This window comes from Eumetopias jubatus, unplaced genomic scaffold (genome assembly GCF_037043125.1).
Source record: "Eumetopias jubatus isolate StellerSeaLion01/CBP00866 unplaced genomic scaffold, mEumJub1_p1.0 scaffold_10, whole genome shotgun sequence".
Lineage (NCBI taxonomy): Eukaryota > Metazoa > Chordata > Mammalia > Carnivora > Otariidae > Eumetopias > Eumetopias jubatus.
Genome location: NW_028274816.1, coordinates 103,433,721 through 103,461,550, shown reverse-complemented (window position 1 = coordinate 103,461,550; position 27,830 = coordinate 103,433,721). Strand labels below are relative to the sequence as shown.

The 27,830-nt window shown below is 37.9% G+C and overlaps 1 protein-coding gene across 1 annotated transcript in view; it reads right to left on the bottom strand.

Annotated features, from left to right (window-relative positions):
- The window catches only part of TOP2A (DNA topoisomerase II alpha), a 28,940-nt gene extending 1,463 nt beyond the window's left edge, over nt 1-27,477 (bottom strand). The window contains exons 1-34 of the mRNA XM_028089902.2: nt 27,336-27,477; nt 26,337-26,492; nt 26,029-26,119; nt 25,695-25,758; nt 23,927-24,072; nt 23,680-23,777; nt 23,248-23,460; nt 22,727-22,900; nt 22,438-22,539; nt 22,198-22,335; nt 19,797-19,935; nt 18,011-18,168; nt 17,602-17,727; nt 17,203-17,313; nt 16,959-17,064; nt 16,758-16,867; nt 16,422-16,514; nt 15,780-15,894; nt 15,556-15,677; nt 13,994-14,142; nt 12,076-12,307; nt 11,746-11,880; nt 11,416-11,616; nt 11,040-11,235; nt 8,332-8,423; nt 8,064-8,228; nt 7,853-7,936; nt 6,277-6,459; nt 5,854-5,944; nt 2,221-2,373; nt 1,862-1,988; nt 1,696-1,739; nt 1,155-1,295; nt 511-710 (exon numbers count right to left, since the gene is read on the bottom strand). Coding sequence (XP_027945703.1) covers nt 511-710; nt 1,155-1,295; nt 1,696-1,739; nt 1,862-1,988; nt 2,221-2,373; nt 5,854-5,944; nt 6,277-6,459; nt 7,853-7,936; nt 8,064-8,228; nt 8,332-8,423; nt 11,040-11,235; nt 11,416-11,616; nt 11,746-11,880; nt 12,076-12,307; nt 13,994-14,142; nt 15,556-15,677; nt 15,780-15,894; nt 16,422-16,514; nt 16,758-16,867; nt 16,959-17,064; nt 17,203-17,313; nt 17,602-17,727; nt 18,011-18,168; nt 19,797-19,935; nt 22,198-22,335; nt 22,438-22,539; nt 22,727-22,900; nt 23,248-23,460; nt 23,680-23,777; nt 23,927-24,072; nt 25,695-25,758; nt 26,029-26,119; nt 26,337-26,492; nt 27,336-27,356 — 4,476 coding nt within the window. The 5' untranslated portion in view covers nt 27,357-27,477. The remainder of the gene's footprint in view (nt 1-510; nt 711-1,154; nt 1,296-1,695; nt 1,740-1,861; nt 1,989-2,220; nt 2,374-5,853; nt 5,945-6,276; nt 6,460-7,852; nt 7,937-8,063; nt 8,229-8,331; nt 8,424-11,039; nt 11,236-11,415; nt 11,617-11,745; nt 11,881-12,075; nt 12,308-13,993; nt 14,143-15,555; nt 15,678-15,779; nt 15,895-16,421; nt 16,515-16,757; nt 16,868-16,958; nt 17,065-17,202; nt 17,314-17,601; nt 17,728-18,010; nt 18,169-19,796; nt 19,936-22,197; nt 22,336-22,437; nt 22,540-22,726; nt 22,901-23,247; nt 23,461-23,679; nt 23,778-23,926; nt 24,073-25,694; nt 25,759-26,028; nt 26,120-26,336; nt 26,493-27,335) is intronic.
- Between the last annotated feature and the right edge of the window lie 353 nt (nt 27,478-27,830).

Genomic DNA, 27,830 nt, shown 5'->3' with positions numbered 1-27,830 from the left:
GGAGTACGAGAGGGAGAAGCAGGCTTCCCACGGAGCAGGGAGCCCGATGCGGGGCTCGATCCCAGGACCCTGGGATCATGACCTGAGCTGAAGGCAGAAGCTTAACTGACGACTGAGCCACCCAGGCGCCCCAAGTGGCATGTCTTTACATATAACTTTGTTACAACTAGTAAAAGCTAAATGGATTATGAGATTTACATTTCTTTCCTTTTTTTTTCTTTTTTTTAAAGATTTTATTTCTTTGAGAGAGAGAGAGAAAGAGAGCATGAGACAGGGTGGGAAGGGAGGGGCAGAGGGAGAAGCAGACTCCCCAACGAGCAGGGAGTCTGACGCAGGGCTCGATCCCAGGACCCTGAGATCAGGACCTGACCTGAAGGCAGACATTTAACCATCTGAGCCACCCAGATGTCCCCACATTTATTTTCTTAAAAATGTGTCAGATTATTAAGAGCAAATCTTGGTTATGTATTTTAAAACACCTACAGCAAAAGGACTGGCTAGGATAAATACCTTGTTTGTGACTGTTTTAGAAATCATTTTCTCAAAATTAGAGTCGGAATCATCAGAAGTGGATGGCTTCCTTTTGCGGCGAATTTTGGTTTTGGGGGGATCAGGCTTTTGAGGTACATCAGAATTCAAGCCTGGATCCTTTTTGGTTCCTTTTGGTGGAGCCCTTTTTTTGGCACCTGTACTGGAGGTGGAAGACTGACCTGCAAGTCAACACAGGGATTCATCATGTGTCCACTCTTAGATGAATTTTTCTCACTGTGAACTTTCTTTAGCAAGCTGTTGATTGCTTCTATTTAATACAGGAAAAAATCTAATAGAGCTGAAAATACATTAGAGAATCAAAGTATTCTTAAGCATCTAACTTTTTTATAGGTTTATGTTTTACATTAAACTTTTGTACTGTTTATAAACCCTGTCCCTGTCATAGAAATGAGCTAGATAATGCCTTGCATTTTGAGAAATATGCTGATTTTAAACCTTTTGACCACCAATTTTGATTATAAAGATCAAAATATTTGCTTCCGTTTGGAAAAGGCTTAATTCCACTATTAATAGTAACTTTTGAGAGTTAAAAAATTGAAATTGACTTGTGGCAGCCAGCTACTTAATCCTAGTATTAACCCATCTCAAAGATTGAAGCTCACTTTTTGCTGCTGTCTTCTTCACTGCCACCTTCTTTTTAGGAACAGGGTTTAGGATTTCAGTGTCAGCTGAGAAGTCAGCAGCAGGAGAACCTGTAGGAAGTGGTACACTGTCCTTGGCATCATCAGCATCAAGGTCCATTACTTCAAATGGGAAGGAAAAGAGTACATATAAACAACACATAAAAATCTGTTTCCTGCTCTAAATCCCCATTTAAACACCAAGTCCGTGACTCTTCTAGAATATTTAAAACATACTCTTATAACTTTGATCAAATTTCTGGATTCTTCATCAGCAGTTAATTTTTTGTACCTCTAGTACCCAGCACAGTAAACAGCAAGCACATGATGACTTTCAGTATATTAAGTGTAGAACCCCTTTCTGTGCAAAACTAACTCTAATTAACAACAGCAATGTAATGCTAATAAGAACTCACATTTATCTTCCAAAGCAAGACTTAGATAAGGTAGTCAGATTAGAACCCAGCTGGACCCGATTGTCCCAGTAAAGCAGACATCTCACTACTTTTACTTGAATACATACCTGACGTGGCACTTTTCTGCAGCTTCAGTTCTTTGGTAGTATGTCTAGAATAAAAAAACCAAAAAACACCCTGACAACCAATTCTAAATGTGTCAAGTAACAAAGACTGTATCATTGACTACTGGCAACAATCATGATTAAAATCCACATTAGAGAAGATACTTACTTTGGGGAAACTTTGGTCTTAAGTGGACTAACATCTGATGATGGGACAAAATCCTCATCTTGAGTTTTTTCATCAAAATCTGAGAAATCATCATCTGAATCCAAATCCACTGTGAATTTGGTTTTTGCTATAAAAAACATACATAGACAAAGAATAAAAGAGGGTAACAGAAATATTTAATCCACAGATTGATATAACATTTCAGGAAGATTTAAGCTTTAGTTTAATCTCCTAAAAGATGCTTTTGTTTTTTCAAAAACTTAATAATAACTGCTCTAAGATATAACAATTTCCGGGATTAATGCCTCGAAATACACTGGTCACTCAGATCTTCCAACACATTCGGCACTTTTCCTTACTTGCTGCTCTCCGTGGCTCTATCTCTCGTGGAGGGATATCAAAGTTACTTTCGTTACTGCTCATATCTGATTCTGAATCAGACCAGGGGTTTCTCTTCTTTCCTTTTTTGATTGGTTTAAATGGCAATGTAGTTTGCTTCTTTGTCTTGGTACCTAGAAGCGAGATAGGAATTAACCACCTTTACATGTTCTTTGACTCACTTTTCTCCATCTATCATCCATCTGTCTTTCAAATATTTATTGAGCTCTGTGCTAGTATTGAGAATACAGTGGTGAACAGAAACAAACAGTCCCTCTTCCTGTGGAGTTTATAGCTTGGTCATCTAATCCCATAAATAAGTTGTTGTCGCCTCTACAATGTACATGCACCCACACTGATCTCACCTTTCAGTCCCTACAATGGCTAGTATATACTGCTTTAATTTCTGTTCTTTTTAAATTTTTATTTATTTATTTATTTATTTATTTATTTATTTATTTGACAGAGAGAAAGCACAAGCAGGGGGAGCGGGAGAGGGAGAAGCAGGCTCCCCACTGAGCAGGGAGCCCGATGCGGCACCTGATCCCAGAACCCTGGGATCATGACCTGAGCCGAAGGCAGACGCTTCACCGACTGAGCCACCCAGGCACCCTTAATTTCTGTTCTTCATAAACCTCTTGAAGGTAAAATGCCATGCTCTCTCACTTCTTGTGCCCACACATTATTTGAGAGTAATCAAACTCATGGGAACATGAAGGCTCAAAATACTCAACTGATTCACTGGTTTTATATGCTAAAAGATCACTAGCTAGGTTTAAAGTTAAAGGTGTGGTGCATTAGAAGGTCAATCTATAATTTTGCACAGTATGGCATACTTTTATTATTTCTTTATTTAATACTAAGATGCTTCTATTTATTTTATTCATCTTTGTATCCCCCACAGAACTGAGCACACATTATCTATTAAAAGTAGATACTCAAGGTTAGACTTATAGATCAATCAATGGAATATAGTGGAGAATCCATAAATAAACTCATATTTATGGCCAATTGATTTTTGACAAGGGTGAAGACAATGTAATAGGGAAAGAAGGTTTTCAATATGGTGCTGGGACAACAGGATATCCACATGGAAAAGAATGAAGTTGGACTCCTTCCTTATGCCACACACAAAAATTAATTCAAAATGGATCACAGATCTATAAGAGCTAAAACTAAAACTCTTAAAGAAAACATAGGGTAAATCTTCATGACCTTGGATTTGGAAAAAGATTAGACATGATACCAAAAGCACAAGCAACAAAAGGAAAAAAAAAAGATAAATTAGACTTCATCACAATTAAAAACTTGTGGTTCAGGGGCGCCTGGGTGGCTCAGTCATTAAGCGTCTGCCTTTGGCTCAGGTCATGATCTCAGGGTCCTGGGATCGAGCCCTGATGCCCTGCATCGGGCTCCCTGCTCGGCGGGAGGCCTGCCTCTCCCTCTCGCACTCCCCCTGCTTGTGTTCCCTCTGTTGCTGTGTCTCTGTCAAATAAATAAATAAAATCTTTAAAAAAAGAAACAAGGGGTCCTTAGGTGGCTCAGTCGTTAAGCGTCTGCCTTCGTCTCAGGTCATGATCCCAGGGTCCTGGGATCGGGCCCCGCATCGGGTTCCCCACTCCACGGGAAGCCTGCTTCTCTCCCTCTCCCTCTGCCCCAACTTGTGTTCCTGCTCCCATTGTCTCTCTGTCAAGTAAATAAAATCTTAAAAATAAAATAAAATTAAATTAAAAAACCCCAAAACAAAACAAACTTGTGGTTCAAAGGACACTATCAAGAAAATAAAGAGATAATCTATAGGAGAAGATATTTGAGAATCATATATCTGATAAGGGACTGGCATCGCGAATACATAAAGTAATCTGGGGCACCTGGGTGGCTCAGTTGGTTAAGCCTTCAACTCTTGGTTTTGGCTCAGGTCATGATCCCAAGGTCATGAGACTGAGCCCTGTGTGGGGCTCTGCGCTCAAGGTGGAGTCTACTTCAGATTCTCTCTTTCCTTTTCCCTCTGTTCCTCTCCCACTTACGTACCTGTGCTCTCTCTCTCTACATAAAATAAAAATCTAAAAAAAAAAAAAAAAGAATACATAAAGAAATCTTACAACTAACTCAACAACAAAAGATAAATAACCTAATTAAAAAAATGGGCAAAGGGTCTGAATAGACATTTTTCCAAAGAAATATAAATGGCCAATAAGCACATGAGAAGATACTCAACATCATTAGCCAATAGGGAAATGCAAACCAAAACCACGAGATACCACTTCATATCCACTAGGATGGCTAGAAAGAAAAAAAGTGACAAGGAATTAACTGTGCTGGTGAGGATATGGAGAATTGGAACCCTCACACATTGAGTGTAAAATGGGGCAGCTGCTCTGAAAAACAGTGTGACAGTTCCTCAAAAGGCTAAACATAGAAAAAAATCCTATGACCCAGCACAATTCCACTCCTAGGTATCTACCCAAAAGAAATAAAAACATTAAGTCCATATAAAAACTTGTATACAAATATTTATAGCAGTGTTTACAAAAGCCAAAAAGTGGAAACAAGCCAAATACCTATCAACTGATAAACAAATAAATAAAATGTGGTATATCCATACTATGAAAAACTATTTGGCAATAAAAAAGAATGAACTATTGATACATGTCACTACATAGATGACCCTTGAAAACATTATGCTAAGCGAAAAATACCAGGGACATAAGACCAGATATATGATTTCATTCATATGAAATGTCCAGAATAAGTAAATCTAGAGACAGAAAGTAGATTAATGGTTGCCTAGGAGGAGGGGAAATTGGTAGGAAATGGGGAGTGACCATCAAGGGGCAGAGTATTTGTTTTGGGGGCAAAAAATGGTTTTAAAACTGTTGAGTATACTAAAATGATTGAATGGTACAATTTATTTATTTAAAAAATATTTTATTTACTTATTTGAGAGAGAAAGAGAGAGAGAACAAGCAGGGGGAGTTGCAGAGAGGGAGAAGCAGGCTCCCCGCTGAGCAGGGAACCCGACATGGGGCTTGATCCCAGGACCCGACCCTGGGATCATGACCTGAGCCAAAGGCAGACGCTTAATTTACTGAGCCACCCAGGTGCCAATGGTATACTTTAAATTAATGAACTTGGTATGTGAATATCTTATTAAAAAAAGTAGATACTCAGTAAGGGTATAATCAAGTGGTTAGTAGAATTCTTAATTCTATTTAATTTATTGAGTGCTACTTATATCCCAGGCATAGTGTTCAACTTTAAGGATAATACAAACATGACTAAGATGTGCTCACTATTCTCAAATAGCTTTATATATTAATATATATATTAGAGTCTTATAATTGGCTAGAAAGTGGAATTTAATAAACTGAGTGTGTTTTCTTTAGATCCCACTAAGGAATTCAAATTGCCATATTAACAAACTATTTCAAAATGATCTCTTCTAAAATAAATCATATCCAAGGACTGTATCAGGGAGGTTCAAGTAAACTTTAGACATAGCCTCCCATCATGTTACTCACTAAGGACTTACTAAACATCTATGCGGAATGTACTAGGTAACAGACACAATTTAATCTCAACTCTATACCATTTTACTTAAAATATTTTAATACCTGGTTCTCTTTTCTGTTTTTTCTCCAACCTTTGTTTCAGACCTTCTAGTTCGATACTGTCTTCTGGAGGGCTCCCTTCAGTGTTTTCATTCTAAAAGACAGCAAGACAAAGATGGTCAAGTTCTGCTAACTTATTATCTGGAATAATGTAAGGTCAAATATACAAATATATATCTGGTCAAAGAGTGATTTTTTTCTTTAAATTTTGGTTAAGAGCTCTGAATAAAGGTATGGGTATGACTTTTTCAAGATACTTAAACATTAAAAAAAAATATCAGGCTCACAGGAAAGCAAAGTTATGATTAGATATAGGATTCTCTAACCCTAACTGCAAACTATGGGATTAGAAATTTTATATCATTTGTTCAATTTTAAGCCAAAATAAGTTTTAAGTATTTATGTATAACTTTTCAAGAGTAGTACCTTAATTTTCTTTTTAATTTTCTTTTCTGCCTCTGCTTTCATCTCTACGGTCACTCGGGGGATGACTCTTTTCCCGCACGGAGAAGGCAAAACTTCAGCCATTTGTGTTTTTTTCCCCTTTGCTTTCCCCCCTTTCCCAGGAAGTCCTATTTGTTCTTCTTGTTTTTCCTTTGTTTCAACAGCCTACAAAAGGGGTAAAAGAAAGCAAGTTTATAAGTCAATAAAGACTACAAAATCTAGGCTACTTTATAGGAAAAGAATAAAAGGCCAGTTAAACTGATTTCAATTTGTTACATCTTAAGATAAATTATTTTTCTTTGATTTATGTATGTATGTAATCTCTACACCCAGTGTGGGGTTTGAACTCATGACCTTGAGAGATCAAGAGTTACATGCTCTTCTTACTGAGCCAGCCAGGCACCCCACATCTTAAAATAAATTTGTGATAAAGTGTGCCAAAACTAAGTATGCCATCAGTAATAGTGAAGATATAATTAAGGCCCACTTTGACAAGTGTGGACACCAAAGATTGGGTTCTACTCTTGATTCTACCATTTAAGCTTTCTGAAGATAAAAAGGGGAAACTGTGTTAGGGATAAAATACTTAGATACATATACACATATTTGTAAACTCAAACAAGAAGTGAAAGGATGGGATTCCACTTGTACATCCATACCGAAGTATAATAATATAAAACTGCATGTTAAGCATTTTAGCTTAATTTATAAAATGCTTTTTCTTATCTTAAAATAGTGTTGGAAAACAAAGCATATTAGTGAGATTTAGGTAACAAAGTATCTTCTGAAACTACTGATTAGCTAGCCCTGAAGGTAAACATCTTTGTCCTTTTATTTATTTATTTATTTTTAAAGATTTTATTTATTTATTTGAGAGAAAGAATGAGAGAGAGAAAGCACATGAGTGGGGGGAGGGTCAGAGGGAGAAGCAGACTCCCTGCTGAGCAGGGAGCCCGATGCCGGACTCGATCCCGGGACTCCAGGATCATGACCTGAGCCGAAGGCAGTGGCTTAACCAACTGAGCCACCCAGGCGCCCCCATCTTTGTCCTTTTAGATTAACTTGGGAAACTGTGTTGGTCTTTTTCCATATTTAAGTAAGTATTCTTATTCCATACTTATTCCCACTAAGTCAGGAATCAACTCCTACCCTTTCCTCTCTTTGTCCAAAAACTTCTAGGCAGTATGCTTCTGGCCATCATTTACTTTATTCTAACAATCTGTTCTTTCATGTGTTATTTTGGAATGTTTCCTTATGCCTCTTGTATTCTTTCTATTGCTAATTGTGAAATTTCTTTTTTTAAAGATTTTATTTGAGAGCGAGAAAGAGAATGAGCACTAGTGGGGGAGGGGCAAGCAGGCTCCCCGCTGGGCAGGGAGCCGGACCCGGGGGTTGATCCCAGGACCCTGGGATCACAACCTGAGCTGAAGGCGAATGCTTAACTGACTGTGCTACCCAGGTGCCCCCAATTGTGAAATTTCTTGACAAAGAGGTATATTGCTAGAGTGTACTATTTCATTAATAAAAACTCTAACATTGGCAATTATAAACTACACACCTCCAGCTCTTCAATAAAAGCAGCCAAGTCTTCTTTCCACAAATCTGATGGACTCTTTTTCTTTAATGTTTCTAGCTCTTGCTCCTTTATAAGATAGTCAGAAAATTAAGAGTTAATTTACAGGCATAAATAGCACACAATTTTCATGAAGCAGTTTTTCTTTCACCATCTGAATAACTGAGTAATATGTTACCCTCCACCAACAACTCACTTTTTCATTTCTCAGCTTGCACAGTTCATCCTTCTTCTCCTTGGTGAGATACCAAAGAGGCATATCAAGAAGGTAGTTGAAGGTTGGTCCAGAATCTCTTACAGAGTCACTCTTTTCAGCTTCATTTTCATTGTCACTCTCTTCATTCTCTTCTTCATCTGGTACCTAGAGGAGAAATTAAAATGTAGCTTTAACAGGAAATATGAAACAGAGACATTAGATTATACATAGTCTTTAATAACATAGAAAATGCTAACTGAGAAATTACCTTTAGCTGGGCTTCTTTCCAAGCCTTCACGGGATCTGAATCATATCCCCTCTGAATCAGAACTTTAATTAATTCTTTCTTAGGCTTGTTTTCTATTAAAAAATGTAAACAGAGATAATGGTTTTGAGCAATATTTTAGGAAAGGAATAGGTTTTACCATATTAATTCAAAAGATCAAAACTAAAAATTAGGGGCGCCTGGGTGGCTCAGTTGTTGGGCGTCTGCCTTCGGCTCAGGTCATGATCCCAGGGTCCTGGGATCGCCCCCCGAGTCGGGCTCCCTGCTCCATGGGAAGCCTGCTTCTCCCTCTCCCACTCTCCCTGCTTGTGTTCCTGCTCTCGCTATCTCTCTCTCTGTCAAATAAATACATAAAAAATCTTAAAAAAAAAATAAACAAACTAAAAATTAAACTGTTTTTGTCTTGCATAAATCTGTACATCCTGGTTTAGAGAGAAGTCTTTTTTCCTAAACCACTGATAAATGTAAATTACCACAAGTGGGACAGTCAAATCACATTATGAAATTATTGACCTAATTACAATCTTAAAAGAACAGAAGACAATCAAACCTTTATTTCTGATAAGTCTCTACCTCAATTATACTCTTTTTAGAATTTTAACATTTGATTGGCAAGATTTCAGTGCCACCAACCCAACCATTGATTGGGTTGCAACATGCAGATGTTGCACCCATTCCCTTTTTCTTTTTTCTTTTTTTTTTAAAGATTTTATTTATTTATTTGAGAGAGAGAATGAGAGATAGCACGAGAGGGAAGAGGGTCAGAGGGAGAAGCAGACTCCCTGCTGAGCAGGGAGCCCGATGTGGGACTCGATCCCGGGACTCCAGGATCATGACCTGAGCCGAAGGCAGTCGCTTAACCAACTGAGCCACCCAGGCGCCCCCATTCCCTTTTTCTACAGTACCTTTCTTCCAATGACTACTGCAGTCAATTTATTACACTTTGAGGGATATTGAGTTATTAGCTACAAGATATTTCAGAATGAATTTCTGAGTACCATCTTTTATCAATTAACTTGATACAGATTACATGTTTAGGCCCTCTACATTTTATACTCAAGAAGACTGCATAGTGCCATTATTCCTTAAATTCCTGTCAACAAGACACAACTTTTACTTTCTGTTCTTTGAAGCATGTCCATTATCACTCATTTTAGCTTTGCCTTAAGCAATAATTCTATGAAATTAAGGGGCGGCCATGCTAGTGTCATTAGTTTTAAAAATATTCACAAAATTGAACATGTAACTATTAAGTTAAACATTTTTGTGTACGACCAGAAAATTATTCTGTGATCACCCGGAACTCGTGTTGCCATGTTTTGGGATTTGCTACTATAATCCATAAGTTAGTTGCCTAGCTTTCCTAGTTAGCTCTGGCCAGGGTTGAGCTATTTTTTTTTTTTTTTTTTAACTTCCTTACAACCCAGCTTTTATCAAAACTGTTTCCTTTCTGGTCACTTAAACCCTGACTTAGTTGCTTCTAGAATGTCTTAAAAAAAATTCCAAGACATGACTCTTTCAGTCTTCAGTACACAATTTAGTTGTAATATAAGCCATTTATAATCTTCCTTCTCGCTTTTTTCTCCCCTCTCAGACTTAACATCTCTTCTCTTGATCACTTTACACAGGTTACCTTTCTATCTCTGTTCTCTGTCTAAATGTCAACTAAATCTTGATTTATCAAGATGTTCAATCTAAGAAAAGCTATCTTTTCCAAACTGTAAATGACTAGGTATTTAAAAAAAATTCTTGTGGGACGCCTGGGTGGCTCAGTTGGTTGGGCGACTGCCTTCGGCTCGGGTCGTGATCCTGGAGTCCCGGGATCGAGTCCCGCATCGGGCTCCGTGCTCGGCAGGGAGTCTGCTTCTCCCTCTGACCCTCCCCCCTCTCATGTACTCTCTCTCTCTCTCTCTCATTCTCTCTCTCAAATAAATAAATAAAATCTTAAAAAAAAAAAAATTCTTGTAAGCCATCAAAAGGAATGAGATCTTGCCATTTGCAACGACGTGGATGGAACTGGAGGGTGTTATGCTGAGTGAAATAAGTCAGTCAGAGAAAGACATGTATCATATGACCTCACTGATATGAGGAATTCTTAATCTCAGGAAACAAACTGAGGGTTGCTGGAGTGGTGGGGGGTGGGAGGGATGGGGTGGCTGGGTGATAGACACTGGGGAGGGTATGTGCTATGGCGAGTGCTGTGAATTGTGCAAGACTGTTGAATCACAGATCTGTACCTCTGAAACAAATAATGCAATATATGTTAAGGAAAAAAAAAAGAAGAAGATAGCAGGAGGGGAAGAATGAAGGGGGGGAAATCGGAGGGGGAGATGAACCATGAGAGACGATGGACTCTGAAAAACAAACTGAGGGTTCTAGAGGGGAGGGGGTGGGGGGATGCGTTGGCCTGGTGATGGGTATTAAAGAGGGCACATTCTGCGTGGAGCACTGGGTGTTATGCACAAACAATGAATCATGGAACACTACATCCAAAACTAATGATGTAATGTATGGTGATTAACATAACAATAAAAATTAAAAAAAATAAAAAATAAAAGAAATGCTTGTATAAGTGACCAGCTGAACTAAATGAGTTTGCCCTCCCTCCCCACCATTACTCTCTTCCAAAATGTTTAAAGTTTGGCATAACTGTAGTTTTAGTACAGACAGTTATTAATCCAAAAACATACCAATGATTATTTTGCCATCTATTTTCTCTAAGATAAAGCGAGCCTGATTGTTCAGTTTAGCAGATTCAGCACCAAGCATTCCTAGAAGCCATTCTTTTCTTAATCCATAGTATTTAAGCCTGAGTTCAAAGAAGTCTCTTAGAATATCCAACACTGTGTCGTATTTCTTTAAACATCCTACGTGGTCAAAAAGCACCTAGGAAAGAAAAACAAGATTATAAAGCCAAGAACAGATACATTGGCTAAACTTTAATGGTTTTAGAGAAAAGACTTTATTCTTCAAAAATATAAAAGTATTCTAGGATTTCCTTTTAAAATTGATATTAAACTTTAATATAAATTGAAACATGGGTACCTCTCATAAAATAAGACATACCATGGAGTTGCATGTGAGACTAGTTTGGAGTTTGAATACTTTGTGTAGTCCCACTCTCTCTGCCTCTGCCAGTTTCTCTTCAGTCATTTTCACAACAAACTTCACAGTAGTGTCTGTATGGTATTCCCTATAATCTGTTATGAGAGGTGGTGTCTTCTCAGTTCCGTTCAACATAGGTTCTAGAACCTGTTCTTTATATGTCTAAAGAAAGATATAATCCTTTTGTAAGTGTCTAAAATACAGGCTTAGGAGTAGTCAACAAGTAGTAGTAGTACAAACAAAGTGTTTCCCCGATCACAAAAATCAAAGAAGAAATCCACAATTACTTACCTGGGTCCATGTTCTGATAGGAAGCTCTGAGATTTCAATGGTTGTGGAATTAAGAATAGCCACTTCACCACTAATCACATATTGATTTGGAGCCAGCTCTTCAATAGTACCCCTGAAGTTCTTGTAACTTGGAAGCTAAATTGGTATTTTAAAGAAGAATAGGTTTTCTAAATGTGACACTAAAAAATAGAAATCCCAACAGCATTAAACAATAAATCTAATGAACATTAAAGTATGAAATAAATTTTATATGTGTCCTCTTTAACTATATAGTCTACTGAATTGAAACCGGAGAAAAATAAAGGATCCTTATATACACAGAATAGTTACCATCGGCAAAGGTTCTTCTCCATCCATCAAACGCCTGATATTATTTACAACTTCACGAATATCAAAGTTGGGGATTTTGCAGGACCACCCAGTACCGATTCCTTCAGCACCATTTATCAGCACCATGGGTATAATAGGAATGTACCATTCAGGTTCAACACGTTGATTGTCATCATATAAAAACTTCAGTGTGTGATCATCTTTTGGTGGAAATAACAACCGAGCCAAAGGGCTAAAGAAAACAATCAAAGAAACATTATTTTACAAAAATACTGACTTTGATACTTAACTTGTGAAAGGACATGTGTTATCTCATATCTATGCATGAAAATTACTTTGGCTTTACTTGCTGACTAATAGTATTTATTTAACAGTATTTAGCACTTTGTATGTGCCAGGTACTGCAGACATAAAGTCTCTAAGGAGCTCACATTCTACTACAGGGAGACAGACAATGCACATACATTTTGTCAGGTGTGGGGTAAATGCTAAGAAAGAATAGGTAAAAGTGATTGAATGATTGAAGATGCTAAGGAATGGTAACACTTTCTGAAAGGATGACATTAGAGTGAAGAAATTGAGAATGAGCCACCATGTGGTTATCTGGAGAAAGAGTATTGTAAGCAGAGGGACCAGTAAGTAAAAAGCCCTGAAGAGAGAGTATGCTTCGCGTCTTTGAATATAGGCAGAGGCCAGGTGTTTCTGAAAGAGAGACAGTATGAGATGGAGTCAAAAGATATGGGGAGTGGGCACATAGATCATCTAGGTCCTTTAGATTTTACTCTAAATGAAAAATTTGGAAGGTTCTGAACCAGACTGATCTATTTAAAAAAAATTAGTTGGCTGCCATAAGAAAGCAGGATGGTAGACTATATTATAGTACTTTAGATAAATGGGGTGCCTCAGTAAATATTGAGAGGGTAGTCAGCTATGAGATTCAGGGTTGGAGCTGTTGAAACTAGATGGATGGGTAATCATCTATGGATGGGAAGTGAGTGTGGCTAGTGGAAAGAGAACTAACAAAGGAGCTTTGGGGCAGGCCAGTAGTTAGAGGCTGGAACGATGAGAAGGACCCAGTATAGACGACAAATAAGGAAGAAAGCCAACAGTCTGGTATCCTGGAGGACAAATAAAGAAGAGTTTCAAGGAGGATGAAGTGATTAGCTAATGCTGCTGAAAGGTTGAATAAAATGACAGTAGAAAATTGACGATTCATAATGTACTTTCCATAGACTTATAAAGAGTAAAATTTCAACTGTGGTATTTATGAAGAATTAAGCTCTTCTTTACTCTGACCCCAAGTCTACAGCAGGGTTTCTCAACCGGGGCATTATTGATATTTTGGGTCGGATAATCCTTTGTTATGAGGACTATCCCATGCATTGTAGGGTATTTAGCAGTAGCTCTGGTTGCTGCCCACTAGATGTAGCACAGCTCCCCTAGTCATGACAATCAAAAATGTTTCCAGACATTACTACATCTCCTGGGAGATGGGGTGGTGGTGCAAAATCTACCCTGGTTGAGAACCACTGCTCTGTACGATGAAAGTGAAGAAAATATAAGAAATGGAAGTAAAAACATTTAGTTCGGCAAGGAAACAATACTTCTAAGAAATTCAGGCACAGCTATCAAACTAAAATAGAATTTAGACTTTCTGCTTATTGTAAGGAGTAGCAAAATTAAACTTAAGTGAGCTAGTTTTTAAAAAATACTGTAAGCATCTACATCAAAAGTACATTTTCTGATTAACTGATATATTTTTTGTCAACTAAATGTCACATTATTTCAAAATTGGAAATGGCAATTCACTAGAAACTTTTTTAAAAAATTGAATATTTTTTTTATTATGTTCAGTTAGCCAGCATATAGTACATCATTAGTTTTTGATGAACTCACTAGAAATTGAAGTTATACCCACCTGAGCATTGTGAAGATGTATCGAGGACTAGCAGAATCCTTGCCACCATGCAGCCTAGTACCAAACTGACCAATGGGCTGCAAGAGGTTCAGATTATTGCTCCCCACAAAATTCTGAGCCAAATTGATAATGGTCATCATTAGTGACATCTGGGGGTGGAAAAAGATTCATTAATCTGATCTGTAGGCTTCTAATAATATATGTCCATTATTATGACCAAGCCTCACTATAATCCTACAAGGTTTTATGAGATATAGATGTTTATTGACTCTTCCCTGATAATTACATGGCAGATGTACCTAAACTCAAGACTTCTGGCTCCAAGTTCAGGGGTCTTGCCTTCCAATAATTTCATCAAGTCCTATTCAACCTTGAAGGCATAGCTCTTCTCTTCACCTCAGCACAATGAAATATTTCCTCTTTGTGTTATAACACTTTGCTCATTTCTTTCTTTTTTTTTTTAAGATTATTTATTTATTTGTCAGAGAGAGAGAGAGAGAGAGAGAGAGTGCTAGAGAGCACACAAGCAGGCGGGAGCATCAGGCAGAGGGAGAAGCAGGCTCCCTGCTGAGCAAGGAGTCCCATGAGGGACTCAATCCCAGGATACTGGGATCATGACCAGAGCTGAAGGCAGACGCTTAACCGACTAAACAACCCAGGCATCCCGACACTTTGCTCATTTCTATTCTAGCATGCATCACTTTATTCTATAATATGTGTGTGTATGTGTGTGTGTGTGTGTGTGTGTGTTGGCTGGTTAAATTGTGAGTATACCTTGAAGTAAGGAAAATACTTGTCTTTATACACCTGGTGCATGGTAAGCATTCGACAAATGTTTGTTGTGTGAACATTTACTAAATGCCTACTATGTTTTGATTGAAAGCAACAAGCAAGACAATCATTACATTTAAAGCTCTAGAAATCTATAGGCAACCTAGTTCTTTAAAATAAAATGAATGCAAAAAAGCAATTTAATCACAAAATAAAAAAGGAATATATGTTTGTATAAAATCAAACAACTCAGAAATACAAAAAATTGGCAAGTTGTCCTTTTTAATTGACAGATTTAACTAAAGTTAAATCAACAACCTAGAGCATACCCTTCTAGGTATTTTGCTTTAAGTACTGGTCTGGCTCTTTTTCTCCCCACTGACAATGGACTATGGATATTCTTAATGTTGGTATACACAGATTTACTTCAGTTGTATAACTGATTCCAGGCATAGATGTGTCACAATCAACAACAATTTTCCAGTTGATGGACATTTTTAATGTCTAAATTTTAGCATCACAAAGGTATATTAAACATCACTAAATATCTTCAAACATAGATCCTTACAGACTTATGAATCTCCTTACCAGAATATTATTTTTAGAAAGATTTGTTAGGTTAAAGGGTAAGCACATTTATAGTTTGACAGATTTTACCAGACTTCACCAAATTGCCTCTACTATGGATGAACAAGTGTTCATCTCACCAAGTACTCTAAGTGTTTGGAAAATAATTTTGCAGGTATCATTGCTATAATGCTTTCTGGAAACATTATGGATTGTGTGTTTACCTCACCGTGATGATAAGAGGACATCTCAGCCACTGACCCAGCTAACTGGGCAACTTTCACCTCTCGCTTGTCATTCCGTTTGAAACAGGTAAACAAAACCTTTCTTTGACCTGGTTTCAAGCCTTCAAAATGAAAGAAGTACAGATATTAGTATACTCAACCTAACCATTTATGGACATAGATTTCTGTGTACGATAAAAACAGGCTAACATATTGGAACTTACCATCCACCATAGATGGGATAGATCTCTCGTTATCAGAATTTGAGAACAGGATAAGTTCCTTATTTATGAAGTCATTGTATGTCAGATATGTGGTAGTTTGTCCATACAAGTAATCCTGAGGGACCAAAGACAGTTATTACATGATCTAGTTTAAAAAAGATCATTGATCTTAACAATGCTTAACACCAAAAAGAAAGAAATCTTTCAGCATCAATTCTATGATAATTCTTAAGTCCCTCAAAGATAAAGAATTATGTAGAAGTATTTTACAGGTTTTAAAGATAAAGCAAATTTAATTGCTGCACAATTAGGAAAAACTGCATTGCCTTTTTAATTTTTCAGTCCCCATACATTTATGCAGCAGTCTAGATAAGCACATTCATATATAATTATCTATTATTAAATTTTTTACTGAAGCAATTAGTCATTGTGTTATAAGATATATAAGATTTTTTTTTTTTTAGATTGAGAGAGTGAGCGAGCAAGCACGTGAGTGGGGGTGGGGAGAATCCCACGCAGGCTCCCAGCACAGAGCCCCATGTGGGGCTCGATTTCACGACCCTGAGATCACAACCTGAGCCAAAATCAAGAGTTGGACATGCCCGACTGAGCCACCCAGGTGCCCAGATATAAGATTTTTACCTCAGGAAGGCCAAGTAACTTCCGTTGCCTTCTATCCTCCATGAAATGAGTTAACCATTCCTTTCGATCATCTATCTGTTTCTTGCTAAAGGCCTACATATTAGAGATAAAAAAGATGTCACCGGTACGAACAATCTCCCAAAATCTCTTGTATAAAAACTAAACAAAAATAAACTCAGTTTCCTAAAACATATGGTGCCTTTCTCTAGGACATGCTTACTAAAAACATTCAATACTCTATAAAACATTCTTTATATAAAACTTTGTATGTTTCAATTGACTAAAGTAGTGACTTACAAAACTAGAATGTATGTATGAAACAGAACTCAAACTGACCAGGCTGATGGCAGCATCATCTTCAGGACCAGAATATTTGAATTGAATACGATGTCTTTTCATATCTGCAAAGTATTCTTTAGCTTCTTTTGATGTGCTGGTGCCCAAACCTACACAACCAAGAATATCAAGTTACTCCGTATAATCTTGTACAATGGTATATAACAAAACGAGAAGTTCTATATGGGTTTCCTTACAAACCTTTGTAGTACTTGACTTTCCATTTTTTATGATTTGGAGTAGAACTCTTCCATTCTTCAAATTCAGGAAGGCTATAGAATGCCATTTCTTGTTTGTTTTTAGACACCTGTGTAAAGAAGATGTTGCTGTGATTTTGCACACTGCTGAGTCCCCTGTATACCATATAACACTGGGGTTATATGTGTATAAAGCGTTGAGTAAGGGCCTTAAAATATCCATTATGGTAATTTAGAAATTAATATACCTTTACAATGGGAGTGATAAATTCTTCCAGAAAACGATGCCGTAGAAGAGAGGGCCAGTTGTGATGGATAAAATTAATCAGCAGGCCTTTGATATGGGAACCATCTTGGTCCTAGAAATATGTGGAAAGCCAAAACACAAAAGAATTATTTTGAAACTAAAAAAAAAAAAAAAAAAAAAAAATTATGATTGACCTAATGGTAATTTCTCTAAAATTTTTCTATGGGGATTAAAAAAAATAAAAAGGCTATTTCCATCCATTCACTTAACCTGTATATGTAACACACATGTGATGAATAAAGCTCCAAGTTAAGTAATTTCCTTCCACAGCAGGAAATGCAACAATTAAGACATGTTTAATTTAGTGTAACAATCTAAAATATTTGAAAGCAAATCTGACCTGATCTGTCATAATCATTATCTTTCCATAACGAAGAGTCTTCAATGAATCTTCATCTTCATAGTTTTTCTTGTACTGAAGACCCACAATCTTGATGATATTGTTAATTTCGGCATTTTCCATGATCTGAAATGGACATATACCAAAAAAGGTAATGTTTTGTTTATAAATTTGAAAAGAAATAGGAGAGTATATGTTGTTTGGGCTTTCTTGAGCTCCATTATTTTCAGGTATTATTAGCCTATATTTTAGTCAGAAAGATCTGTTAAGATATGCTACAATGTACCCAATTTCTTAAAATAAGAACAATAAACTAAAACTTATTTCATAATGCCCAGTAAAGGGAATGAAATACAAGCATGAAGTCCTGCATTATAAAACTGGATTTAGATTTTAAAGATGGTTCTACCTGTTTATGAGAAGCTTCTCGAACATTGAGTATCTTTCCTCTAAGTGGGAAAACCCCGTATTTGTCTCTCCCAACTACACCAAGGCCAGAAACAGCCAAAGTTTTAGCTGAGTCTCCCTCAGTCAGGATAAGTGTACACTCATTGGAGTTTCGACCCCCTAAAATAAAAATACACAAATTAATACTGGCACATTTAGTTCAACCTCAAATGTACTCAGACGTGCTATCAATAGTTTTGTGCTAAAAACACTGATATTAGAACTAATGTTCATAGTTAAAAAAAAAAAAAAATCCTAGTTTCTTAGACTATTTTTTTTAAAAGACTCTATTTTTAAGTAATCTCCACACCCAACATGGGGCCTGAACTCACAACCCTGAGACCAAGAGTCACATATTCCAATGACTAAGCAAGCCAGGCACCTCTCTTATGCTAATTTCTTTTGACATTTATACTATTGCTGAACATTCATTTGATCATATTATGTTAAAAATATTTGTTAGTGGGTGCCTGGGTGGCTCAGTCGGTTAAGTATTTGCCTTCAGCTCAGGTCATGATCCCAGGGTCCTGGGATTGAGTCCCGCTTTGGGCTCCCTTCCTCCTCTACCCTTTGCCCCTGCTCGTGATAGCTCTCTTTCAAATAAATAAATAAAATCTTAAAAAAAAAATTTGTTAGTGATGGGGTTTAGAACACACTACCCCAAAACAGGGCACTTGGCATATTGAATATTTTAAGCTGAAGGAGTTTGAGAAAATGCTAGAAGCAAGTTCTCTCTGACCTCATTCCCCAACTTTCTACCCTGAAGCAGGTCACGAGACCCTCATGTGAGAAGTGCCCTCCATATACCACAGAGGAAGGGAACATTCTTATCTCTCAGAGTGACACTGAAAATGTGAATGAACAGGCCTCACTGAGCTTCCCCCAGTTTACTATACTTAGTTCATACTCTGCCCTTATATCTTTCTACTCTTCCTCAAACCTGACAAAAACGCTCAGGTTTAACCATTTCTTTGGGTCTTCATTTCCCTATGAAAGCTCCTGTGTCAAGTAAAGTTTATATTAAATAAATTTGTATGTTTTTCATCATTTAACCTGTCTTTGTTAGTTTCATTTTCAGACCCAGACAGGAACTAAGAGGGTTAAGGAAATTTTTTCCTCCCCTACATTAGGTAATAGATCACTACATATTCTTTTTTTTTCTTTATTTTTTTAAAGATTTTATTTATTTATTTATTTGAGAGAGAGAGAGAGAGAGAGAGAGAGAGAAACAGCATGAGAGGGGAGAGGGTCAGAGGGAGAAGCAGGGTCCCCGCTGAGCTGGGAGCCTGATGTGGGACTCAATCCCAGGACTCCGGGATCATGATCTGAGCCGAAGGCAGTTGCTTAACCAACTGAGCCACCCAGGTGCCCTCTTTTTTTCTTTTTTTTAAGGTAGGCTCCACACCCAGCATGGAGCCCAATGCAAGGCCTGAACTCACGACTCAAGATCAAGACCTGAGGTGAGATCATGAGTGAGACGTTTAACCGACTGAGTCACCCAGGCACCCTAGATCACTACAAATTCTTATTTTATACTCTTAATAGTCATCTCAATGTTACCGTAACAGCCAAAAATTAGAAATGATCTAAATGTTCAATAACAGGGAATTGGTTGATTCTTAACCATGTAAAAACATTCTGTTGAATATTACATGTTGAGGGGGAAGTATCCACAGTCTGCTGTTAATGAATAAAACAAATACCTGAACCACAAGATTTAAAGTTTAGAAGCATTATTAAATGTGTACCTGCATCATTGGCATCATCGAGTTTGGGAATTCCCTTGATTCTGTTATGTTTTACAGCTGAACACTTCTTGTTTAATTGGACTTGGGCCTTAAACTTCACCCAGTTTAGTATGCTTTCCACAATACCACAGCCAGTTGCCTGAAAATGAGAAGATTCATGTTAGGGAAGAAGAACCTAGAATACAAATGAGCTCCTATAAAAATAATTCAAAGTTTTAAAGGAGGTAAAAAAAAACAATAATTTTCAGACTGAGAGTATGAGGATGACATGTCTTCCCGTCTTAGGTTATCATAACTGAGGGAACTTGTTCCCTTGAGCTCATTCATTCAGTAAATATTCACTAACTACATATTTACATTGAGCTAGGCACTGAGATCCATGTTGGAGATTTACTGGTTAAAATCCATGTTGGAGATTTAGTGGTTAAAACAAATTGGTCATGGTCCTTGTCCTCATGGACTTTAAGATAACAATAAGGAAGATGGAAATAAAATGAGAAATTCCAAGTGTGATGAGTGTTATGGATAAACGTATGCTACATCTAATAACATATGTCCAGGGAGAAGGGTAGAAAGTAAAGGCTTTCCTGAGGAAATGACATTGAAGATCTAAAGCAGCTAGCTAAGTGAGAAGCATTTCAGGAAGAAGGATTACCAAGTGGAAAAGCTCTAAGGAGGGGGAAGAGTACTAATGCTTGTGAGTAATTTGAAGGCAGTAGGACTGAAGCTTAGACAACACAGGAAAAAGTGGTGCTGAGATGAGGTTGGAGATGGCAGGGTCTTGTAGGCCACATTAAAGAATATGGACTTAAAAACATTTTTCTTTTTTTTAAAGATTTTATTTATTTATTTGGCAGAGAGTGAGAGAGCACAAGCAGGGGAAACAGCAGAGGCAGAAGGAGAAGCAGGCTCCCCACTGAGCAAGGAGCCCTATGTGGGACCCAGTCCCAGGACCCTGGGATCATGACCTGAACTGAAGGCAGATGCTTAACTGCCTGAGCCACCAAGGCACCCAAAACATTTTTTTTTTTTTAATTTTTAAAGATTTATTTGAGAGAGACAGAGAAAGACTGTGTACAGTGGGGAGAGGGGCAAAGGGAGAGGGAGAGAATCCTAAGCAGACTCCCCCATGAGCACAGAGCCCAACATGCAGCTCCAGTGCAGCTCCATCTCACAACCCATGAGATCATGACCTAAGACAAAAATCACAAGTTAGATGCTTAACCACCTGAGCCACCTAGGCGCCCCTGAGTCATTTATTTTTTTTAAAGATTTATTTTTAAGTAATCTCTATACCCAACATGGGGCTCAAACTTACAACCCTGAAATCCACCAACTGAGTCAGCCAGGCGCCCCTGGACTTTTTCCTAGAGTGGAAGTTACCAAAAGACTTCAAAAGAGAATGAAGACAAAAATGTGTGCTTTAAGACAAAAAGATCACTCAAGAGCATTGCAAAGAAAGGACTGAAATGTTATGAACGTTAAGAATTGTTACAGTAATATAGAAGAGATGACTGTGAGAGGCTACTGAGGTATCCAAAAGATGAGTCTTACTGATTGGATTAGAGGAGCCATGGGGGTAAAGAGAAGGCTCCCAGGTTTGTTTATGCAACCTAGTGGTTGGTTGGGGCCTTTTACTAAGACAGGAGATAGTTTTGTTTTTGCGGAGTGGGGAAGCTCCTTGTGTAGAGGTGAGTATGGAGAGAACTAATTCAGTTTTGGATGTGTCGACTGGGAGCCAACTTTAGGCAATGTTAAGTAAGCAGTGAAATGGGCTGAATGGTGATAAGGTAATGGGGAAATACAGGCATATGGATGGTAATTAAGGCTGTAGTAAGTCCAGTGAGGTGAAAGCTATTTCTTTTTTTTTTTTCAAAGATTTTATTTATTTGAGAGAGAGAGAGAGAGAGCATGAGAGAGAAAGATCACGAGCAGTGGGGAAGAGTAGAGGGAGAAGCAGATTCCCTGCTGAGCAGGGAGCCCGATGCGGAACTTGATCCCAGGACCCTGGGATCATGACCTGAGCTGAAGGCAGACTCTTAACCTCCTGAGCCACCCAGGTGCCCCTCATGAAAGCTATTTATTTCCTTTTCAGAGGCAGAAGACATGTAGGATGGATCTTGTTTTTTGCAGAGCAGAGAAGGGCGATAGACAATAAAGCAAGGTGCTTCTATTTATTTCCCTGTAAGTATTTACAACTTTTTTTTTTTAAGATTTTATTTATTTATTTGAGAGAGTGAGCAAGCGAGAGAGAGTGAGTGAGCATCAGCAGGGGAAGAGTAGAGGGAGTGGGAGAAGCAGACCCTCTGCTGAGGGGCTCAATCCCGGGACTCTGGGATCCTGACCTGAGCCGGAGTCAGACGCCCAACCGACTGAACTACCCAGGTGCCCCAGTACTCACAGCTTTGATGAATTTTTCACTTAATTGGCATGTTGATCCAAAGCTCTTGACTTGTAAAGTCATGTTTTCTTTTGTCTGAGAGTCAAAGGTTGGGTTTTCAATTAAGGCATTCACAAAAATCCACATGTGATTTTTCACCTGCAGGAAAAGTTGATATTACATAGCTAAAAACTTATGCTTTATTTATAGCCTTTCTCTTCTTCCTTGACTTTAGAAGAAAACTGTGCTAAAATACCATACCTGATGTGCTTTTACTGCAACACCACCCTTGTTCTTCTTCTTCACAACATCAACAAGTTTAGTCACAATCTGATCAGCTACATAATCAACATGTCTGCCACCCTAATGGGGAAAAATAAATTGTAAAGCTCAGGATCTTCAAAATTATAATAATGATCAAATACAAAAAAAAAAGTAATTTAGCTTTCTTTATGCCAGGGCAGCCAAATATTCAAGTTCATTGTATTTATGAAAAACAGTAACACTTCTATGTAAAGATAAATCATGATTAATACAAAAATAAAATTACCTTGGAAGTAGCAATGCTGTTGACAAAGCTAATTTGCTGAAAGCCTTTTTCACTCATTGTTAAGCATACTTCCCACCTGGGGTTTACTTGTTCGTGGATAATTTTCAATGGATTGCCAGTTTCATCTACCTTATCCTTCAAATACATATCTACATAGCTACGGAATCCTTTTACCTGTACAGGAATTAAAAGTTATGGTATTAGAAAAAAGTTATAAAAAGTATTCAATGATAGACCATGAGGATTTTTCAAAACTAATGAAATGATGTTCACTGATGGGCATAAGAGAATGGTCATTAAAGGGCACAAAAGGATTCATTTAGGAGATTGTTTGAGAAAGACATTTTTTTAGTGAGTTTAAGAGAGCTAAGTAAAAAATGTGGCATACTGTTTTCTTTTCAGGAACGTATCTGAGAAGTGGTTAAAAAAAAAATATATGGGAGGAACAAAAACTCAATTTTGCCTCTGACAATGATCATATCAAGTCCCTCATTGCCCTTAACACCCCGGAAAATGCTTACTGGCAGCTTATTTCCATTGAGAAAGACTTTGACATCTTTCGTGGATCCAGCAATATCATATGCTCTTCTAACCATTAGTGCAACAATATCTTTATCTAGGCTTTGCATTTTAAACTTGGACAAGTCAGGCTGGAAAGTAATACATGTATAATCTTCCCCATTAAAGGGTTTGAGTTCCATCTCACCAGCTCTCCCCATGTTATCCATCCATGTCTGTGGGAGTAAAAAATAGGAAGATAAAAAATTCAAGTCTTTTCACAACAAACTAGAACTAAACACAAATTTATAAGTCCTAAAAAATAACCTAATTGTTCATGAATAGTTTTCCATGATTTAATAGCCTGTAAATTACGTTAAACCAACCACTAATGCTGTTATAAATTGCTAAAGTACAATTTATAATTGAGGCACAAGATACTTATTTATACTTGCCTGTTTGAACATTTTCTTGTATTCTCTACTGGCTGTTTCCACAGTAAATTTGGTACTGAATATGTTACACAATTTGGCCCCATAGCCATTTCGACCGCCTAAGCAAATAAATTTAAAATACTTTGTTATCACTGGAAATGCTGATCAATTATAGAGATTTATTCCAATATTTTTAACTTTTATGCCACAGTCATTTAAAAGATGTGTTTTTTCAGCAACAAATATGTTATTTCCCTCCATACTCTACCTGTTACTTTCTTTTCATCATCATCATAGTTACTAGAAGTTAGGAGCTGTCCAAAGATGAGAGCTGGGACATACATCTTCTCAACTTTGTGTTCAACAACAGGAATACCTTTCCCATTATTCCATATACTAATTAAATTGTTCTCCCTAAGAAAAGAAGAATGAAACTTTTATTGTTAAAACAGAGGGTAAACTAGTGCTTGATATTTTTTATACTTAAATATCATTATTCTTAAAATACAGAAATTCACAAGTCTCAATTTCTTTGACTGTTTTTCATACATATCTTCTGAAATTCAGCATCAACAACCTTTCCCACCATGCTTAGTTCCTGACATTCCTGAAATAGGAGCCAAGAGGAAAAAAAAAAAATAAATCCTTTTCCAACACCTGGGCAGACACTGATAATGTTGAAAAAATATGAAATTTTAAAATGTTAGGATAAACAAAGGGAAATGATTTATGCCCAATGGAAAGGAAAAATTTGGAAATTATTATTTATACCACTTTCTTTTTTGGTTTTTTTTTAAGATCTATTTATTTATTTGAGTGCGAGTGAGTGAACACGTGCACATGAGTGGGATGAGGGGGCGCAGAGGGAGAAGGAAAGAGAATCCTCAAGCAGACTCCTTGGAGGGAGGAGCCCTACTTGGGGCTCGATCCTAGGACCCTGAGATCATGACCTGAGCTGAAATCAAGAATCTGACACTTAACCAACTGAGCCCCCCAGGTGCCCCTATTATACCATTTTTCAGAGTATCATCTATCTGCACTGTCCTAGCTCCCTTAGCTTTCTCACCCAACAAAGCACATTGCAAAATAAACATGAAAGGGAAAAACTACCAATTGTAAACTTCCCTGCTCGCCAAAAAAATGCTAAAAATTTATTTGGACTTATTTCTTAGTTATTTTAAGTTAATTCTCATAAGATAGTACAGTTTAGTTATAACCAGACAAACACTATGGATCTTATTCCAAGTAGTGCTCAGTTTTATCTACAAAAAAGACTAAAACTAGCTCAACATTTCTTTAGACTATGGTATCAAGCGCTTAGGAGCATTCAAGTACATCATTAACACACTTCCCCCAGAGAACCTAAAGCATAGTTTATGTCATAACTGATCAGGCTAATAAAAAGGTGAAACAAGCACCCTGAATACCCACAAAGGGACACCCAGCATTTATAACCAGAAATGTTGGATCCAATTATTCTCTATCACCACCTGCTGGTTTACTATTTGAATAGCATCCTGAGAAAAAGTAAAAGCTCTAGACTCCAGAATACTTAGACTGAACAATTATTGGAGATGCTTACTGAAAAATTTAGGGATGAAGTGTCATAATGTCTGTAATTTATTTTGAAATGACTCAAAAAATATAGATGGAGCAAATATGGCAAAGCATTGATGGATCTAGGTGGTAGGTATCATATTGTTCATTTTAGCATTCTGCTTTTCTGTGCTTTTGCAGAATTTCATTTACTAAAAAGGCCAACGTTAGTATAAATCAAAGTAAATGTAGGGCGCCTGGGTGGCTCAGTTGGTTAAGCGACCGCCTTCAGCTCAGGTCATGATCCTGGAGTCCCGGGATCGAGTCCTGCAAAGGGCTCCCTGCTCAGTGGGAAGTCTGCTTCTCCCTCTGACCCTCCCCCCTCTCATGTTCTCTCTCTCAAATAAATAAATAAATAAATAAATCTTTAAAAAAAAATCAAAGTAAGTGTAACTAACAGTAACAATGAACTAAAACAAAAGACCATGCAAGAGACTTACGGGTCAATTGTGACTCTAATACAAGACATTTTTGGGTCCCTTTGTTTGTTGTCTGCAGCATTGACTGAAAGAAAATACATATTATTAAGAAATTAAATTAAAAAAAAATTAAGATATAGAAAGAAAAAAGTTGTATTAACAAGGCGTGAATTTAACATTTATTCACAGTACTATTTCTAGGAAAAAATTCAACTTGTTAGACTCCAGTAAACTGCCTCACCTTGCCAGCTATTGTTTGAAATGATAGGAGCTCCGGTTATAGAGGGTTTGCTAGAAATGATACTTCTTAGGAAGGATTTGACCAGCAGATCTTTATGTGAAAGAATTTACTCACCTAGGATCTCATCAAAGATTTTGTACAACCCAGGGACAAAGGTGACTTCCCTATAGTTAATGCCAATATCTTCATCGTAAACCCACATTTGCTAGAAATAAGGCAAAGAAATATAGTTACTTTTACCCTATATTTATTCTGTTTTATCATCATTACTGTAAAGTCTTCTGGATTAAATACTACAATATACATATGATAGCTTAGGCCAGTTCCAGTGACATTCAGAGTACATGGAATATATAGAAAATTCACCTGGAAAAGTATACATTTTAACTACTTCGTAACTGCATTTAATTATTTGGTTTTACCTGGGTCACTAATTCCACAGAGCCAATGTAGGTGTCTGGGCGGAGCAAAATATGTTCCAGTTGGGTTTTCTTTTGATAGATTCTTTCAATAGAGAGTCTTTTCTTAGCATCTTCATTTTTCTTTGTTTTGCTGACTTGCATATTTTCATTTACAGGCTAGCAATTTTAGAAAATTGTAGAAAAGGGATATTTAATTGGAGATTTATTAAAAACTATAAACAAAACACCCACCGTAATGATTTACGCATTATGTGTCATCACAATCTTTTACCAGGTATTGGTGGAGTTTACATCATTTTGTACCAACACGGCAATTTAAATTAACTGCAGCTAAGTTCCCAGGTGTCAGTTTGAATAAACATATATTATCTCATGCAAGTGCATGTGACATGGAACTATTTTTCCTTGAATGTTTTAGATGTCATCAATAAAATACACCCACTTCTTTCAGACATTCCACAAATATTTACTGAGTGCCTGCTATGTCCCAGGTACATAACTGATTCTGGTCAGCAGCAGTTTGGGAGCCCATCGATTCAATCCTTTGAATCGTTTTGAACACAGGAAGGACATATTTTGAGCAAGTCGGGCCTGCCGGCTCTTCACTGGGAACATCGTGCCACGCTCTGCACCTTCCAAGGTCAGGGGCATTCAATCCCATTTTCCACCGGATGTAGGAAAGTATCTGACTGTGCTGCTTGAAATCACACGCGGGCCATAATAAAACAGGCCAGTGGAATACTGGCCCTAGAGACAGTAAAACAGAATCCAACAGCCCAAAAGCCAGCCATTGTAGCCAATATTTCACTACTACCACCATAAAGGGGGGCTATCCTCTTCACGATCACTCCGAGCCCAGGAGACCGGGGACGACACGGAACACCGGCTCCCAGCCGGCGGCGATCGTACCACAGCCCAGGAGCCTAACCCTTCGCGGGCAGCCAGAGAGATGCGGGGCAGCGCTGAGCCTCCGCGACCCGCCCCTTCCGCGAGCTGTACCTGCAATGGTGACACCTCCATAGTGACGGTCGTGAAGGGGCTCGAGAACCCTGCAAGCGACTAAACCGGCGGGACCCTCGAGACCACCGCGGAGCAAGCCGCTTCTCCACAGACGCTCGTCGGTTAGAAGACCTCCTCCAGTCGCAATTGAACCTTCCTGTAGCCCGCCCAAACCAGATAAGCCAATCTCTGACTCGCTCTCACCGGCTCCGTCCCGAGGAGCCAATCGTAGCTGGCTTTTTATATTCACCAATGAACGTCTGAGTTGTCCGGGGGCCTGTTTGAACAAACCAATTACGCAAAAGAAGGCGGGACTAGAGGGGTTTCAAAAGGCACCATTCGGAGTCGCCGCGGACAGACTGACAGGAAACCTGGCCAATGAGGAGGGGCTTATTTGTTCTCTCGGTGCCGACAACTTTGAAGAGACTCGCGAAGGCAGCGGGAGGGGGTTTTCTGAGGTGCAGGCTGGGGCAAAAGGAGGGAGGAGAATTCCTC